Source organism: Protopterus annectens, chromosome 4.part0 (genome assembly GCF_019279795.1).
Source record: "Protopterus annectens isolate FY-2018-M chromosome 4.part0, PAN1.0, whole genome shotgun sequence".
Lineage (NCBI taxonomy): Eukaryota > Metazoa > Chordata > Ceratodontiformes > Protopteridae > Protopterus > Protopterus annectens.
Genome location: NC_056733.1, coordinates 1,754,914,357 through 1,754,934,627, shown reverse-complemented (window position 1 = coordinate 1,754,934,627; position 20,271 = coordinate 1,754,914,357). Strand labels below are relative to the sequence as shown.

General features: G+C 36.2%; 1 protein-coding gene across 1 annotated transcript in view; it reads left to right on the top strand.

Annotated features, from left to right (window-relative positions):
• Positions 1-16,623, top strand: part of PSD2 (pleckstrin and Sec7 domain containing 2) — a 2,726,943-nt gene extending 2,710,320 nt beyond the window's left edge. Inside the window, exon 15 of the mRNA XM_044069466.1 lies at positions 16,411-16,623. Coding sequence (XP_043925401.1) covers positions 16,411-16,617 — 207 coding nt within the window. The 3' untranslated portion in view covers positions 16,618-16,623. The remainder of the gene's footprint in view (positions 1-16,410) is intronic.
• Positions 16,624-20,271: the final 3,648 nt, after the last annotated feature.

Here is a 20,271-nt window from a genome sequence, read left to right as displayed (position 1 = left end):
GAATACTGGCTATACAAATTGGATTTATATCAACCTGGTTTAAGACCTTTTTGATATGCCTCACTGAACATGTCCTTACTAAAAATGTCTTTTTCTACCAGGAACAATGCTATTGGCAAATAAAAGGAACAACGATGGGGGCTTCTTTTGCCCCCATTTATGCAGACCTTTTTATGGCTTATGTTGAAGAACATCTGATTTATGATAATGCACATAACATTTTCCTGGAGGAAATGGATATTTGGAGAAGGTTCTTGGATGATTGCTGGATGGTATGGAGATCAGATGTGGATTATTTGTTGGAATTTGTGGGCTATCTTAATGAGAATAAATGGGGCCTACAATTCACGGTGAGTTATAATTTGGAACAAATAACATATCTTGATGTCCTAATCACCAGAAATACCGATCATACCTTACAAACTGATAAAAAAAACAGTAATAGTGTTGAAAGACAGCAACAAAGAAGTAAAATCCAACACTAAAAACGTCTAAGAAATGCAGCCGCACACAGGTATAATACAGCCTGCGATTTATTACAAAGAAACGGGCAAAGTACAAACAACTATAAAAGACGGATTTAGCGCTTTCTTCCACCTGAAATGTGGATTTCATCAGAATCATCTACACAAGTCTCTTAACTAATTTATCAGTTTTTTGGCGCCAAAAAGTTCAGACTCATTTATAATTTAAAGAAACATATACCAACTCAATACGTAAATACCACTCTTAATAATGAGAATAAAAATGAAATAAAAAAACAAACAAACAAACATAGAATTGTCAGTACTACATATTCCTAAATTTTGTGTACTAGTTAATATAGCATCTAATTCATTACTAACTCTCATACATCATACTGTCATGTAGAAAACTAAGTCAAAATAAATATTAATGTATACCAGCATAGTAAAAGATTAATAAGTTGCTAAATTAATTACTACAAAAATTACTAAAAAAAAACTGTCCATACTCCAGAGTGCATGCATAGGGGAACTGATAACTCTCTATGGGGATAAATATACATTCATACCAATTGTCATAAATATATTCATGCTAGCATGTTAAAATATTGAAAAATAATATAAGTATAAATATTGATTAAAAATTAATTAAAACGTAAAGTCCTACATCCTAATACATCTCTTACCATAATGTATATCTATATATAATAAATTCATAAATATAAATACATAAAAGTAAATACATAAAAATATCTAAAGATGGTAAGAAACCTTAAAAATACAATAATGTCAATAAATAATATATACAATGTATATATTGACATTCCGTTAAAACCACTATAATTTTATAATAATAAAGGCTTAATATTTATGTATTCATTTAAGCCTGGCGGAGTAGCAGCATCTGTAAATATTTGCCATCTAACTTCCTTCCCCAATAAAATAGCTTTAATGTTACCACCTCTATTGTCCACTTTAACTTTTTCTAATATGGCAAATTTAAATTTGTGACTGTTGTCCTTATCAGCCACATGCCTGTACAATGCATTTGTACTATCTTTTTTCTTTATAGCATAGAGGTGGTCATAGATTCTTTTCTTAAACATCCGTTCTGTTTTTCCTATATAGAAACTGTTACAGCCTGTACATACTGCAATATATATTATATGGTGGGTATTGCAGTTCCCTCTACTAATTTGAATACAAGTCCTATTTATATTCTCTAATTTAACTATTTCAGTTTCTAATATGACATGGCAGTAGCTGCAACGACCACATTTACGTGTTCCAGTATGTTGCATATTCATACATTCCACCCTTTTATATCTTTCGAAGATAGTCTTCATATTAATTCCCATTTTGAAAACAAAAATGGGTGCTTTACCTACTATTTCTTCTAATGCAGGGTCTACTCTAAGAACATTCCAGTATTTGTTAAGAATATATTTTATGCACTTGGCCTGGGGGGTATACTCTAGGATACAAGCTCTTCTATAGTCCGTAACCTGTTGATTCTTAATTGAATTTAATAAGGGTTTACCCAAAACGGGGGAGAATCTATTACCCCATTCTCCAATAACATATGTCTTAACTTCATTCAATAATTTTTCGGGGTATCCTTTGAGTCTAAACATACTGCCAATATTTTCTATTTCTTCTATCATATCTTTATATGTTGAAGTCATTCTAACCGCTCGAATGCATTGTCCCTTAAATATGCTTTTCTTGGTTTTATATGGGTGATTACTACTGTAATCTAAATAGTTATTGGAGAAAGTTTCCTTCCTATAAATACGAGATTTGAAACCATCGTTATTCATAGTGATAAAAGTGTCTAAATATGCAATTCCTACTCGACTAGATTTGTGTATAAACTTCAAAAATGTGCTTGATGTATTCAGATAAGTTAGGAACTCCACAATGATATCATCAGGTCCATCCCATAATATGAAGATATCATCCAAATATCAGGTATAATACCTAATGTATCTATAATACTTACTCTTAAACATGTTTTCAATTTCCCAGTCTAGCATAACCATGTTCACATAAATAGGGGCACAAGCAGCACCCATAGCTACTCCCTGTGTCTGCTTGTAATATTCCCCCTCATAATATATATAGTTGTGTTGTAATATAATAGACATAAATTCTATAATAAGGCTTGCATGTTCCCAATCCAATTCTGAATAACTTTTAATGCTATTAAGGAAGCTGTCCAGCCCTTCTGCTTTAGGAATACTTGAAAATAAATCAACAACGTCTACCGTTATAAAAATAAGCCCTTCCTTCCATAGTTGGGGGGACAGATTACTTAAAAAATTCCAAGAGTCCTTAGTGAGATGAGGAATCTTGTTATAAATGTGTTTTAACCATGTATCTATAGTCACCCCTAATGGAAATGTTTTAGCATAACTTCCCGATATTATAGGGCGAAATGGGGGATCCTGTATATTTTTGTGCACCTTAGGAACACCTACTATAGTAGCTAGCTTGGGATTTTTGACAGTTAAAAAATTATACAATTCTAAATTAATTCTTCCATCTAATAGTAAATCTTCTATAAATAAATCAATCTTTTTATAACCTATATTTATTTCATTCAAGGAAATAGAAATGTATTTACCGGAATCAACCAAAATGTTAAATATCTTGTTCTTGTACATGTCCTGATCATATAGGACAACCTCACCCCCTTTGTCAGGCTTCATAATTCTAATAGATTTATCATTAGTGAGCCTGTGTATTAAATCTTGTTCTCCCTTATTCATATTATTTTTTATTCTTCCATTAGATATTTCATTCTTTAAAAGATATATTTCCTTGGTCACCAATTTTTCATACAAGGCTATATTTGGATGTTTAGTTCTTTTTTAGTGTTTTTTTTTAGTAATTTTTGTAGTAATTAATTTAGCAACTTATTAATCTTTTACTATGCTGGTATACATTAATATTTATTTTGACTTAGTTTTCTACATGACAGTATGATGTATGAGAGTTAGTAATGAATTAGATGCTATATTAACTAGTACACAAAATTTAGGAATATGTAGTACTGACAATTCTATGTTTGTTTGTTTGTTTTTTTATTTCATTTTTATTCTCATTATTAAGAGTGGTATTTACGTATTGAGTTGGTATATGTTTCTTTAAATTATAAATGAGTCTGAACTTTTTGGCTCCAAAAAACTGATAAATTAGTTAAGAGACTTGTGTAGATGATTCTGATGAAATCCACATTTCAGGTGGAAGAAAGTGCTAAATCCGTCTTTTATAGTTGTTTGTACTTTGCCCGTTTCTTTGTAATAAATCGCAGGCTGTATTATAGCTGTGTGCGGCTGCATTTCTTAGATGTTTTTAGTGTTGGATTTTACCTTACAAACTGAGGTATTTCGCAAATATCCACAGTACAATTCCCTTCTCCATGCATCAAGCTTTCATCCACCCCATATAGCCAGGAATATTCCAAAGTCATAGTTCATAAGAATGAGATGCATTTGCTCGCAGGAATCCACTTATGAACACTTTAAGAAACATCTAACTAATAGATTTTGTGACAGAGGTTACAAAATGGGACATGTTTTGGGTGCTAGCAACTGGGCTTCAACACTAAATAGAGACGAGCTTTTGAAATAAAAGGAGAAACTAAATTACCAACTCTGATATCTGGTTAGTTACCACATATGGAAGAAATATGGATATACACATGAATAGTGTACAAAGGCAATGGAACATTCTGTTGGTCGATAATAACTTATCACAATTTCTCCATGAGAAATGTTTTTAATTTCGTAGGGGCAGAAATTTGGGTTCACATCTAAGCCACTATAAACAAGGCCCCAGAAGCTCTACACCTTCTAGTACACAAACAACTCTAATGAGGGATATTCTTGTTGGGTGTTCTCCCTGTGGCCACTGTAGCCATTGTAACAGAATTATGAAGTCCAAACAATTTACAAGCAAAAATTCTGGAAATGTATTTGATGTCAGATTTTTTGCCAACTGCAGTAGTGATTGGGTGATCTATTTGGCTACATGCAGTTGTTCAGCATTCTATGTGGGTCAGACTTCGAGACCACTGAGAATAAGAATATCGGAACATATCAGTGATATGAGGATCCTGAAGCCCAGTTGTGCATTATATAAACATTCCTTAATAAATCCTACAGCTGCATTCAAATTTATGGTAATAGATAAAATTGGGGGCAACAGAATAAATAAAGCTGGTTGGCATACTATTCTTGATGCCAAAGAAAAGAAGTGGATAATTAAATTGGGAGGACTTTTTCCACCAGGACTTAATGAACACTTGTAATTTGACCAATCAGTTTGCTTTTTGTGGTTGATGTCATGCATAAAAGAAACTTGTTGTCTCCTTCTTTTCAACACTGAGGAAGGCTATGTAACAAATTTAGCCGGAACCGGCTTATTTCTTTTGCTGACATGTAATAAAATAGTTACATTGGTTTCAGCATCACAGTTTGCTGGCTTATTTTGCTGTTTTTTATATTGTGGTTCAGGCCATGCAATTGTCTTACGTGCAGGGGCTGGCTTTTACTGATCTGCAATTTACCCGTACTAAATAAACTTGAGGCTTGCTACAATAAAATAGCCAAATTTGTGTCAAACCTACCATACCATGCCCATCACTGAATAGCATTACATTACCTCAGATGATTTGAATTACCCAACTAACTTACCTGATTCCAGCTACTTACTGCCCATAAAATAATATAAAATGTAATACCTGCCCTTCTCTACAAAACATATTAAAAAACTACTGTACATCTAGGAATCTCCATTTAAACAAAAAATGTCTCTTAATCACCACCAAGTCACACAACAGTGCAAGTAACATACTTTACTCGACCTACATTACCAAGAGCTGGAACAATACCCCCCACAATAAAACTAGATATCGCTAACAAAAGTTTTATGCTGAAGCTAAAGTAACACCTAATAACTTCTTGGCTATGCTCATGCTCCCACATTAACTGACCTCATTAATGTTTTCCATTACTACTATGGTTTATTTATTATTATCAATATTTGGTTTCTGTTTTGTTTCTCTCTTCCCTTTTTACCCCTCATCTCTTCTTGTTACCACCAGTTGTACACTTTCTCTTCTTCCCTTCATCTCTCTACCATCTCTCCACATCTTACTCAACTTTCCCACTTTGTTTCCACCTCTTACCTGTCTGAACATGTTTCTATTATTGGACAATTCCTCTTTTTACTTGGATCTTTTTGTATTCACATTTCTCTTCTGAACTTGTTACTTCCGATCTGTGTGCCTGTAGCCCTGTATTCTTCTCCTTCAGTTACACTTTAGATCTGTCCATCTGCAGCCCTGTACCACTTTCCACTTTCCTGTATATGGTATTCCATCCTTTTTATGCCACTATGACAAACAGAACTTTGATGCAATATTCTTATGTTATTAGTATATCCAGTTATGAGTTAAAATGTCACTTCTGTTTCAGAGCACTGTATGTGATTTTTTTCTGTGGTAGAAATTTAAAAGTATATGACATTTTTCTTTACATTGTTAATATATCTAGTTAAAATGTTGCTTTCTATTTCATGTCTGCAGTGAACACTCAAGCTATTCTGATTTTTTTTCTGTCTTAGTACAGTAATACCAGCAATGTTTGTTTTGGATATTTAAACTTGTTTTTTTCTGCTGTTTATCCGTTGTAAATTTTTGTGGAGCTTTTCTCCCTGGTTCTTCCCTGAAAATGGGTCTTGCTGCCCAGACAGACCGGAAAACAAAAGGCAATACTTGCATAAGTAAATCTGCTCTGTGTAGTTTGGTTTCATCAATTTCTCAGGTCACTACTCATTGTCCGAAATGTGTTTCTGACTCTGTGAATACCACTTCCAGTACTGCTGCCACTGGTACTATTTTAAGGAAGTTTGCCTGGCTGCATTCTTAGAACCTCCCAGATGTCAGAAATGAAACTTCGAATTCTCCCTTGGTTAGAAGTGTAGTTTCTGGACTCTTTGCTGCAGAGGTTATAAAAAAAGTGTGACTATAAAGGTAGGTTGATTCAGGTAATCTCTCAAGATATTTCAGCTCTCCTTCTGTAAAATTTTGAAAGGATTCTGTGCTCCCTCATGTAATTTTGGCAAGAAACAAAATAAACTGAACAGTGTTGCAGCAGTAGCGTTGTCACCTCACAGCAAGATGTTTTCCAGTTTGATTCTCAGCTGGAGTGCCTTCTGTGTGAAGTCTGCATGTCCTCCCTGCATTCACATGGGTTTCCTCCAGGTGCTCCAGTTTCTTCCCACATTCCAAAGGCATGCGTCTGTAGCATACCCCTCAACCTACAATCATCAAAAATCTGGACAAAGGCTCATGAAAAGTAGGTACAACTGGCGAAAAATCTGTACCCTGATTAACGTATAATTTGCATACATAATTATACAACCCGCACCCACTCCAGTGGAATTGTGGGATACCAGGTTTTCAGTGAAAATTGAATAATAGACAAAATATTAATAGCATCATCTATTTATCAGCATTATCTGTATTTATCATGTGTAATGTACAGTGTGTGTGTGTGTGTGTGTTCTTTATACATTGGAATACCCCACCACCAAAGCCTCATCGGATGATCCTGGTTATATTGGAAATAAGTAATTACAACAATTTTATAAATTGCCAACTTTCTATCATATAAATTTCCAATAATGAAAATGTTCCCGAAATGCCTCATAAGGGTCTATATTAGAACATCAAAGTTTCAAAACTTTGAATGTTCTAATATCGACCCATATTCAACGAATGCTGAAACTATCGATGCTACAGAAAACCACATTTTTTCCTAGGGAAAGAATTTGGTTGTCCGTTTCTGTTGCTTCGGTATTTTTAGCACTGTGGTGGAAAGTTATGGGTCGGGTTCAGGTAAGTGTGCGATTGAGCGTGGGTTAGGGTGCGGGTTAGGTATGTGTGCGATTGTGTGGAAGTGAGGGTAAGGTTGGGTTAGGTGAGTTAGTGTTAGGGCGTGGGTTAGATATGTGTGCGATTGTGTGGACGTCAGGGTTAGGGCAGGTTAGGTGAGTTAGGGTTAGGGTGCGGGTCAGCTAAGTGGGCGGTTATGTGGACGTGAGGGTTAGGGTGGGGTAGGTGGGTTAGGGCACGGGTGAGGTGAGTGTGCGATAGTGACAGACCTTAGGGTTAGGATTTGGGTTAAGGTAAGTGGATAGTTAGTGGTGTATGTATAGTTTAGTGTAGGGTTAGGTGTAAGATTTTAGGTGTATGTTTGTGTGGATTGCTGTTTGTTTGGTGTGCTTGTGTTGTGTGTATGTGTTTTGGAACAGCAAATTTTTTTCCTAGGAAAAAATTCGCTGATCTGTATGTTCGATGTTTTCAGTTTTCGCTGAATAGGGGTCGATATTTGAACATTCAAAGTTTTGAACCTTCGATGTTCTAATATAGACCCACCTTATAATTTCTTAAGCTTACAATATCAAGCACTTAACTAGCATTCCTCAAATTCTATACTTTCTTTGAGGTGAATACTTCACTCATGCAAAACATACCATACTAAATATATTCCAGATATTGTACGCATAATATATATTAATATTATATTAGAAATACTCCCCCTCCCCATTTTACTGATGTTTTACCTGTTACATATTATTACAATAGTGCATTTTTTTTAAAAAATACTTGCTTGGGGGATGAGCCTGAAAATGGTCAGCAAAGACCGGAGTCCTACACTAGTTAATAAACACAGACAGACATATCATGTACCATAATGCTTAGTCAGTGGTTCACAAACATTACCGTACTTCTTTATGTCCATATTTTTAAGCCTTTTGGATATACCACTACAGTTTTGTGTTTTCCAGAATTCTTTTCCACTTTATGTTGTAATCATATGCCCACCATTAGCTACAATCTTGAGTCAAAAAATCAGGGACAGTTCAGGTATGCTTGTGTGCACTTAAAAAAGTGGCATTACTTCCCATTATCCGTTTCCATATATGAATCTTAGCAGGTTAGCCAATGACACCATAATGTAAGCAAAATGCAACATTACAGATCCGTATAATTTTTGATCTTTGAGCTGCCCTGCCATCCAACAATGACACACACTACTAGGAACAATGTTAAGAGAAGAAAATACTCTAGTTCGTCCAAAACAACCCAGACTGAAAGTAGCTTAAAATGCCAACAAAAGTAGTTCCATAAAGAAATGAAAATGACCTTTACTACTACAAGAACTGACAGTACAATGGATTTCCTTAGTCCCACAATTTTCTAATCAAAGACAACAAATATCGGAGTGCAGTCGCAAAAGTGAATTAATCATAATCTAGACTCTTATTTTGATATAACACTTAGCTGTTAGCCCTGAAAAAAAAAAAAAGTTCACAAAACAACTGAGCACAAGTCTTTCAGTCTAGAGCTACTCTATACGTTTCATGCATAAAACTGCAAAACAGGAAACCCCATTCTTGAAGATATAATTTCCCTCCGCTTCCCTGTTTTATCTTATGGTTTACCCCAATCTGGCAGATTCGTATAGCAATAACTTTTAATCATTTAAAAAAAAATAAACATAACTTGTCAGGTAAGCTGCCCCAGTGACTGCAAGTTAACTACAATAAGAGAGTTACAGGCAAGATTAAAGTGAAATTGAACCTTTTATTTCGTCCATCTTTACAAGTGGCAAGCTAACTAATTTTAACAAACAGAAGTGTGCAGCTGCAGCAGAATCTTTCTGAATTCTTTTGCTGCATTTTTTTTTTATTTATTATTTTTTACTTTTACTTACCTGGAGGAGGATTGGTCGAGCCTCCAGAGCAAGTAAATTTTCTTGTCCTCCTGATTCCTGCAGACACGGGTGGGCAGGCACTGGAGTGAACTTTAACTGCTACAGAAGAACTTAAATTGTGCACAGCACAACACACAGGGCAGGCTAGCTCCGCTCACTACTGCTGCTATTAATTCAAATCCATCTCCATCTAAAAGAGTGCTGTCCAAGTCTTCGGCAGGCAGTCTGTCTCACGAAGCTGTTGATGCCCCCCCGTAATACTCTTGAAATATTCTGAAAAAATCAATTCAGTTTGTGGAGTCTTCATTAATTCAGGAAATGGATTCTTACGTGATGCAGTCTTAACCAAAGACAGGCAAGGAGCTGGATGGTTCAAAGTGTACAGATAGATCCTTCTGGGCACGGCTGAAATTTTATTGTCAGCTACAGAGAAGATTTGGTAGCATCCTAAAAAATGTTTTTAAGGGAGTGTATGTGTTTAAATGCCTTTATGTCTGAAGACTGGTAAAATCTAAAGACCATCTTAAAATAAAAATATTTGAAACTAAACAAATATTTCTTAAAGTATGTTGAGTACAGTTACTTAGGGATTTTGCTTTCATTTCACAGGTGTCACTGGTTGCCTAATTAGCTGTACCATCTGATATGCAACTTCCAGTTTTGAAGTTACAAACTTGACTACAGTTTAAAAAAAAATCGGGAATTAGAGGCAACTCAGAAATTCATGGCACCCCATTATTTTGCCTTCAAAACTGGTAAATACTGAGGAATTCGGTACGGTTGAGAGGGTATGGTCTTGAGTGTTTCTCCCCGGGCCTCATCTGAAAATGGGCTCTGTCCCATTTGGACTTTCCAGGTAAACAAATGTTAAATCAATGAACAAATAAATAAACAGTCTTAGCAGAATGCTAGTAAGCAGATGTTTAAAAAACAATGGCAGGAAGGTTCCAAAAAGAAAGCAGGAATCCCTCAGAACAAAGAACAGTCAAACAAGTAAGAATGACTATTTAATGGACCTAGTCCCCTCCCTTCTTAATCCCACCCTGGCAGGCTCATCACTTCCAGAAAGTCTGAATCTCTGTTTCTCTCTTTTTGGCACCAAGTTGTTTCAGACAACTGGATGCTGAATGTAAACCTACCAGGCTGATGGCACTGGGAAGAAAGTCCTATTTTCCAGGGGATTCCTTGTCATCTGCCAGACCAAACCTTTCTTTCTCCACCTGCCTTACATCACATGCTGTCTCAGAGGGTAATATAAACTGTTCTTCCTCCTCATTTAGGGGAAGGATCTTACTCAAGAATGTTTTTTATTGCCAAAGAAAGAAAGAAAATCCATGGAGACCAGTTCTGAATCTTTTTTTCCTGAATCAATGCTTTCACTTAACAACCTGTTACCCATTCTTCCTCATTTGAGTTTTTTTAGTAATCTTAGCTTTAAAAGATTCATGTCATCTCATTCCCATTCATCCAGATTTCAGGCATTTGTTAAGGTTTTGTGTGTCTGGATCATGTTATCAGTAATTTGCCTTTCTATTTAGCCTATTCACTGCTCCAAGGGTGTTCACAATAGGTGTAGCTAACTGCTGTAGCCCATTGCAGGCTACATGGTATGCATATTACTCCATTTCTGATGACTTGCATATCTTCCCTGACACTTTGAAAAAGACTGTGCATACCTTATCTGGGCAAGAGATCTCCTACACAGGCTGGGATTCCAAGATAAGATTAAAAGCCTTTCTCAGCTCTGTAACACAGAACTGTATTTTTATGGTTCTTGCTATACATCTCATTAATAAGAGTTTTTCTCTCCCAAGAAACAAAAAGACCTGCATTTAGATGTATTTCAAAGATTTTCCACTCAGACTACTGTCACAATGAGGGATTACTTCAGGATTCTGGGTCTCATGGCTATCTTATTTCTCAAGATACACTTGCAAGACTCAGTATGTGAAAGATACAGTGATATCTGAAATCTCTATGATCCTCACAGCACCTGTTGTCTTTTAAAATCCAAGTTCTGGGATTTAGGAAAGGGAAATCACTTGGTGGAGACATAAAATTTCTCAAAGTCCAAGCCTCCCATTCTCCCCTTCTGCTCTAAAGAAGTAAGTCACAACAAACACCTCAGACTTACTGGTTAATAGTATCAATGGGTTTAAAAGTACAGGGTCTTTGGGTCAAGAAAGACAGGCCAACAAACATAAAAGAGATGCTAGCTGTTATAAAGGCTGTCAACTCCAAATCATCTGTGGTCCTCGGGAACTCTTCATTTTATTACAGACAATATCACAGTGATGTGGTACACAAATAAGCAAAGGAAGGACTAGATCTTACCCCTATTCAAACTAGCAATGTTAGGATGGGATATAGCTTTACAGCACAGTCTTTCCCTCTCTACAGACATCTTACGTTCCATACCTGAAGCTGAGTAGGACCAAGGCAGACCCTCATGAATGGATACTGGGTTGAGGTCTTCGAAGATTTGATTCATCTGTGGGGAATTCCTCAGGTAGACCTTTTTGCCTCCTGTCTAAACAATCAACTGACAAGATTCTGTTCCAGGACTCCATGCAAGAATGCCTTGAAGACAGACGTCTTTCTTTTCCTTGGACAGTAATGGTCCTGTATGCCTTTCCACTGACTTCCATAGTACTTTTGAAATTCAGAAGGACTTCCCAGATGTCATTGTGGTGACTGCCTTCTTTTGGACTTGACACAAAGGAATTACTACAGGTTTCTATACAGACTGGATTTGCTCACACAAGATCAGTGGTGTTTGATGCATCCCATCCCCAGGTAACTGCAACTGGCTGCCTGGATGTTAGTGTCTTAATACCTTTTAGGCACCTGTTTTCTGAGTATGTGTAGCATGAACTAATGGAGACGAGAAAGACCATTACTAGAAAAGCCTATATAAGCAAATGGAAAAGGTTTTCTAGTCGGTGCCACTAAAACAATCAACACCCATTCAGGCCTAATGTGTCTCTGGTTTTACAGTATATATGTGAGTTATTGTCTTATTGCCTGTCTTACTCCTCTGTCAAAGTTCATTTGTCAGCCTTTTCAGCATGTTTGCCAATGGATCCCCCCTCTTTGAGTGCAGTCTCATATGAAAATGTTTTGAAAAGGGTGCTATATGAGAAGCCTCCCAGAAAACTGGTTACTCCTCCTTGGGATCTTAATTTTGTGTTAGAAAAGTGAATACTTGCTCCATTTATACCTACTAATCTGGCTGACTACAGGTTCTTAACATTGGAAGTAAGTTTTTTTTTCTGATTGCTCTGACCTCAGCAAGATGAGTATCTGAGTCACAAGCTCTTGTGGTGGACCAGAATAATCTGATCTTCCACAGAGACTAGTTTCTTTGAAAACTAGTCCTTCATTTATGCTTAAAATGGTATCTCATTTAAGGTTCCCTATTAAAATCGCGAAGGTCCACTTACCCGAATACGGAAATGTCGACATGTATACGTCGAACCGCAAAAACACTGATCGTCCTGAAGTGCGGAATACGAAATGTTGAATCGTCATGGTTGGTGCTTCTACAGTATAGCTCCGTAAGGTACGTGTGCGATAGTTACAGACCTTAGGGTTAGGGTGCGGGTTAAGAAAAGTGTATAGATAGTAATAGTGTGTGATAGTTACGGACCTTAGGGTTAGGGTGCGGGTTAAGGTACGTGCATAGATAGTAATGTATGTAAGGTTTAATGTAGGGTTAGAAGTAGGGTTTTGTTAAGTGTATGTGTGTGGGTTATTTATTTTGTTTGGGTACAGCTCCGTAAGGTAAGTGTGCAATAGTTACGGACTTTAGGGTTAGGGTGCGGGTTAAGGTAAGTGCGTAGACAGTAATGTATGTAAGGTTTAGTGTAGGCTTAGAAGTAGGGTTTTGGTTAGTGTATGTATGTGGTTAATTTATTTTGTTTGGGTAGGTAGTATGTAGCGCGTGGTGGGGTTGGACAACTATGACGGTTCGAGATTTAGAATTTTGCGGTTTAGGGTGTTTGGTGTATTCGCGGTTCGGGTAATATGTGTTGACAATTCTGTATTCACTGTTTAGGACTTTCGTGGTTGTAATATAGACCCCTCATTTTACTTGTAAGCCAATCTATCCATCTCCCTGTTTTCTGTCCATAGCTCAAAAACGAGGGAGAAAGGAGTCTGCATACCATGGATGTCCACAGACAACTCTAGTACTATCTTGACAGAATAAAATCTTTCAGAACTTCTGATCAGTTCATTTCTTGTGAAGATAAGAAGGGCAACCTGTGTTGAAGCAGACTGTTTCCAAATGGTTGTCTCAGGCTATTACCTTTTGTTATTCCCACTACAACAAAAACTATTCCAGGCAGGGTCAAGGCTCATTCTGCCAGGGCATTTGCTTCATCTATGGCTTTTTGGAAAGACTTTGACTTAAAGTATTCTAGAAAACAGCAACTTGGTCCTCTGTGCATACTTTTATAAAACACTATAAACTACATTCCTTCTCCAGATCTTTGCCAGGACCATTCTACTAGGGCTGCTGTATCCTTCCCCTTCCACTTCCCAGTTCTTTTAAGCTATGGTAATCTACCCATATTGCTTAGGCAGGGGTGATCAATATAATGAACATAGTACAGTTGTGTAAGTAAACGTTTACATATCAGTAGATGTTTGATTGATCATTGCTGCAGTAGCCACTCCTCCCTCCATCCCCCTTTTTTGTGTAAGTTTTTATACCAGGGTATGAACATACATTTTTTTCTTTTCTTAGCAATGTCCTCTTAGGGCTTAGCCTCCCTCTGTCAGTTGTCATGAAAGAGCTGAAGGGCTTGGTGCCCAAACCTTTCTTTTTAATTTAGTCATCTCAGCTTAAGCTGATGAATGGTTTAAGCACATTGAAGGTGCCCTGACGTTATGGAACCTGGCTACCTGTTACATCCTGGGCAGGATATAATCCACATTGCTTAGACTACTGCAGCTCATTAGAACATCTACTGTTATGGTAAGTTTACTACCCATCTTTACTTTATTTTGGCAACTGAGGGTCTAGCCATTGCAGTGTGCTGAGGTACCACATATGTCTTTGCAATATGTGTTAAGATACTTCATAAGTCATCATTAAGGGGTCAGTGCAGATTAAGCTCATTTTTAGGAGAAACAGTAGTGCCACCGTTATACATATGTTGAGTGGCACCTTGCACCCAAAGGTGGCAGGAATAAGAACTGTTACAAATACCTGTAAAACAAAGATGATGCTTGTTGAAGGCTTGATTGAATCACACAGAATGTGCAATATTAAAGCAGACTTAGATTACCTTTTTGAAGAATACCAACAGTTTTTTATATTTATGTCTAAAGTCCAGTTAAGTCTAATGATGAGTAGGGAGTAAAATAATTGACAGTACCTGCTAAGTGAAGATGAAAAATATCACCCTAGGTTCACACACACTGGATAAGAAACTAAGGTTACTAAATAACTAAATGAAAGTTTTCACCTTGCTGCAGAGAAGGCTGAACCAACAATGCATGAGCTGTTAGTGCAGGCTGAGATTGCTTTTCTTAATATAAGTAATGTAGCCAATTATGTATGCTTTGCACCCTTTAAGTCCATATAGGGCAGGAAGCAGAGCAAGGGCCAGTATGATGAGAATGACAAAGAACTAACTTGTCAGAGGAGGCAGAGTGAATGAAGCAAAACCACAGCTATTAATTCAGACTGAATATGCCATAGGAATAATAATGCAGGCCTTCATGTATGTTATTTTAAGTTCACTGGAGAAGAGAGTAGAACACTTGCCATTACCTGCATTAAGACTGAGAAATCAGCTTGGTGGGGGAAAAGATAAGCAAGGCACAAAAAAAATGTCCAATGACACAAACAGACCTTACCTTTGAGCAAGACCGTGTTCTGCCATTGTGAAAGGCTGCTGTTATGTAATGGTACTGATGCTTTATCATCTACCTTCTGTGGGTAGACAAAAGCTGTCCATAGAACTAATTATGGTAGAAATAATTGGTAATGTGTTAGTAAACATGCATCTTTTTGGTAGGGAAAAACATGAAGAAAGACCACATGATCGAGTTTTTGAAAACGCAAAGCTTTTGAATGGAGATCGTAATACAGTGACAATCAGGAAATTTATCCTATTATTCACTGTAGTGCGATCTCGGAGTTGGTATATATAATTTGCAGGAGGTGTGGGGGGCGCAAGAGGTCTTGCCCCTTCATAAATTTGAAAAAAGTAGATTTTTTGTGTTGTTTTTGATGTTTGTTTTCGGAAACCAGGTCTTATGGTCTCATCTGTATGAATTTCAACTTTCTGAAAACTCAGTCATCTAACATATATATGACGGTTATTGTTATCTCAAAAATGCAGTTGAAATCAGTGACACTGTGATCTGTGTTAGAGTATATGGAAGTGATCACATGCACAAATGATAGGATATGTATTATAATGTAATATAATGGTATAACTTTTTAAACAACTTATGTGGTTTAAATAGGAAATCTAATAGCCAGCCATATGGTGATCATTTTTATCTTTTCGATTTTAACACTTTTGAATGGTGATTTCAGTCCTTTCATGTGAGGCATTTTCTTTTTCTTCAATTTTAGCATGATTCATAAAGTGGTGCATTCAGTAGATTATGGAGGTGGACTGAGAATTTTAATCTTAATACTGCTACTACTCTTGAAATATAATTGTATAAACATTTTATCTGATTTGTTTCAAAAATGTATTCTATCTACATTAAATGCTGGTTTGCATGAACTGGTGACAGTTTCTCCATGCAGTTTCATTGCTTAACATGAAGTGATAATACTATACTAACATTCTGATTTAACTCTAATGTATATGTCATAATGCATGTGGTAAGCATTAAACATTTTTTGTTGTTTTTTTCCTAGCATGAACGTTTTTGGGACCTACTATTTTCACAGTTAATTTAATATTGCTGTTTTAGTGCTATTTCACCAGTTTAAGTAGAATGCATGAACATGTGTAATATTCTGATCTTCTGTGAAAAAAAAGCCTTTCTTTAATGCTTGCTGATTCCAGTAAAACTGCTTCTCTTTTTCTACTACTGAATAAGTGCATTATTGTGTGAGATTTGGCCCTTTGAAAGCCGTGTTCTCTTTATTGAACTACCTGTTCCATTTTAATTTACTTCTGCAGAAAAGTCGATATGAGGCATATATTAACCTCCTGAAGACAAAGCTAAAAGTAGGAACAGATGATCTGGAGAAAATTGAGGCAAGCCTTTTCAGTGGTGAAAATGATGAAAGCTACTTGAGGAAGACCCACTCTAGTCCCTCCTTAAATCAAGGACATTTGCCTGCAAATGGCAAAGCTGAGAGGCTTGCTGTAGTGGAGAAGCATTGAAAAGAAGATTCAGCACAAAGCCTCAGACTGGCAGTGTTAAAAAAGAGCACATCAAATTCTTCAGGAAAACTTAGTCCCAAGACTTGTATGTGACTAATGGAAATGAGTTTATTCTGATATGATGCTGTCATCTCAGACTTTTAAGTGCTCTTTTACAGCTCATGCATTTGTCAGTTGTCACCTAACTGCAGAAAAAGGCACTTCATCTACTTTGTATTTGAAATAATGCACTCTTCTATAATATCTTCACTTTTCCTGAATACAAAAAAATGTTTCAGTTCTTCATTTGCCAAAATAATGAGAGAGGATTCTTTGATAACAATGACCAGTTAGTTCTATAAAAAGCAGCCGGTCTGCACAGCATCTAACAAGTATGACTGTTTCAAAATATCAGAAATCATTTGCATCCATCAGATGTCTGCCATACACAGCAATAATGCTGGTATTATATTTGTCACTGTGTAGTAAAACGTATTTCCTTGCACTATGTGACTAACATTTCATAGTAATAGGAGATGTAGGTCTGCTGATTGTCTCAAAATATGGCATTTGCCAGGGTGTTAAGAAAATGCTGAGAGCTACAGAGTTTGTAAAAAAAATGTTTGAAAAGCACTCTTTATGTTGCTAAGAGAAGTAATTTTAATAGTTTTAATATCCTTGTACTAATATTGAAAAACTGAATTCAGATACTGTACAACTGCATTTCTGTGCTGCAGTTTGAGAAAACAATTCTTTTTTAAATCTTAATGCTTTGAAAACTTGACAGAAAATCAAATATTTCATTTAGTTTACATAAAGAATTCTGCCTTACAAAGGCCATTTCTAGAGATAATTATATAATGATAAAACAGATGGTATTATTTGAATTTTATTGTCACTTTCATATAATATTTCTATTTTCACTACAAAATTTTAAACTCCTTACTATGAACATTGAGTGTAGGATTCTGTCTAAACTTACTGTAGGTTAGGCACATTATAACTTCTGGAATAAATCTTAGAATTTTACAAGATGGTATAATATACAGGTAAAACAGTGCTTTATTGTAAAACAAAAAGGCAACTAAAGACATAATCTATTTACATAAATGTTAATTGAGATGGAAACATGCAGTAGTTGCCTTAATTTTCAAAGTGGATATGCTTAGGATTTCTTTTTATCTTGTCTGAGTTTAATATTTTAAACTGAAACCAAGTGAAGCTATAGAGAAATATATCATATTATGGTCACCATTAATGAACTCTGATGCTGTTTGAAAGAAAATATATTTTATGATGTAAACAGTTAGATATACTAAGGTCTAGCTTGTCATGTGATAAGGGTACACACACACACACACACACACACACTCTTGCATTGTGGCTCACATATTGCTCAAAGCTAAATGCCATTTTCAGCATCTAAAAGCGACTGACCCTTAAAGTAATATTTTATATAATAATTCACATCCATAAATTGGGCTGTGATTGTAAGTAAATATAGGGAATCATATTTTCAGGTTCAGATGTCTGCCACTGAAAACTGGGAGTAGAAAAAAACTTCTGACATAGTTGTACCTACACATTGATCCAACTGAATATTATCGGATTGTATGTATAGTGTTTTAGCCACTGCTAAATACACAAACACATGCACTCCAGACTACGTTTACAGATTATCAGTTTAAAACAATACAATGTGAATATTTTCATAAGCAAGGATTTTTCAAACCTGGATGTAAGAAGTAGATAGTATTTTCCTTTTGTTTCTTTTATGGAGAAAGTGCAAAGGGCTAGACTACATATACTTTTTATCAGGATTTGACACTTACCTTTCTGAGGATTGAGTGTGATAGTAGCTGCATTTGCAGAAAAAAAAAAAAAACAGGTATTAAAACGTCATTAGTATGTTGTAAAAGTGAATCAAGGTTCTTAATTTTTAAAAATGCGGGCAGCTGTTTTTCTCAAAAATAAAACGTGATCAGATTTTTAGTTAACACACTGAATAACCTCTAATATCATATGCTCAGATATTTGAAATGGTTTACCTTTACAACTCCGAATCACAGTGGTGCGGTTACTCATATGAGCGAATCGTAACCACGAAAATCAAAACAGCAACAGTTTTACATGTGCGAAAATCAGCAAATCGAAAACCAAATTAGCTGATTTTCAAACATAAATGTCGAAAAACTAATGTAATGAAGTATAAAGCAGGTGGGCAAGCCCCCCTGCACCCCCCACCCCCTACTTTAATATTCTAACTCCGAGATCTCACTACAGTGGGGAAAGGGATAATTTTTCCATCCCCACTATAGTGTAATCTGCCCCAAAATGCCAAATTTGCAATGAGCGAATGTCAATGTGCATTCGCTCATTTCACATTCAAACCTTTTTCCGTTCGGCGTTTGCAAACGGCCTTTCTGATAATTTCTGTTTGCCCTTGTGCAGTACGCACACATGAAGGTAAACCGTTTGGAATATCTGTCTTATCTGTTAGCCTTTCAAAATAACAGTTACTGGGAAACTAGAGGCTTCTGTAAATTTAATATAAAAAGTTGTCCTTATTTAGAACCTCATAACTCATTCAGCACTAATGTCAGCCCTATTCGGCCTGGAGATATGCTGCTACAGAATGCCCTTTTTTTGGGGTTGCATGTGTACATCACAACAACTATAAACTTTTGTGCTATATTCAAAGTAATTTGTTCATGTGGATGTCTTTATTTTTCTCATGTGCATTAAACAAATATACATAAGCAACTTCAAGCTACTGTATAGATAAGAAATTTTGGACCATGTCCATTTAGTATGTTTCAAAATTAAAACTACCAGTTCTTTTGGTCCTGACAATATAAATTTATATAAATGTGCAGTGGTGCAGCGGTAACATTGTCATCGCACAGCAAGAGGTTCTCCAGTTCGATTCTCGGCTGGGGTGCCTTCTGTGCTACGTCCAGGGAAGTAAATAGCGTGGGAAGAAATAGCCAGGGAATTGTTATGGCTAAGCTTGTATAGGCCCTAGGGCTGATAGCCTAGTACCAACCTATGAACCTATGTACCAACCTATGAACCTATGTCCTCCCTGCATTCATGTGGGTTTTTTCCGGGTATTCCGGTTACCACCCAAATTATAAAGACATGCATCTGGAGCATTTCTCCCTTGGCCTTCACTGAAAATTGGTTTTGTTCCAAGTCGGACTTTCCTGGTACACAAATGTTAAATAAAGCAAATATATATATATATATATATATATATATATATATATATATATATATATATATAAAACCCTTTATAACCTCTTGGAGTATGTCCCCTGGTTACATCCTTGATATGTAGAGAACAGCTGTCATGGCATCCTTGCATAAAGGTGGCCCCTCTACTGACTCTGGGAAGTGCAGGCCTATAGCTCTCACCAGTATTATTTGCAAGACTATGGAATTTATTAAAGTTGAGTTAAGCTATGATATAGGTAACCTTATATCCCTGGATCCATACCAGTTTGGCTTTGTAAAAGGCAAAACATGCTTGCTTAGCCTCGTTGAGTTTTCTTTTCTTGTTTTTTTTTGAAACAGTGAGGTCATTGATAAGAGGTGTACTGTACACACTGCTTAAATGGACCTTGACAAGGCTTTTGCCATTATCCTGCATAAGAAGATTATTGACAACTTCTC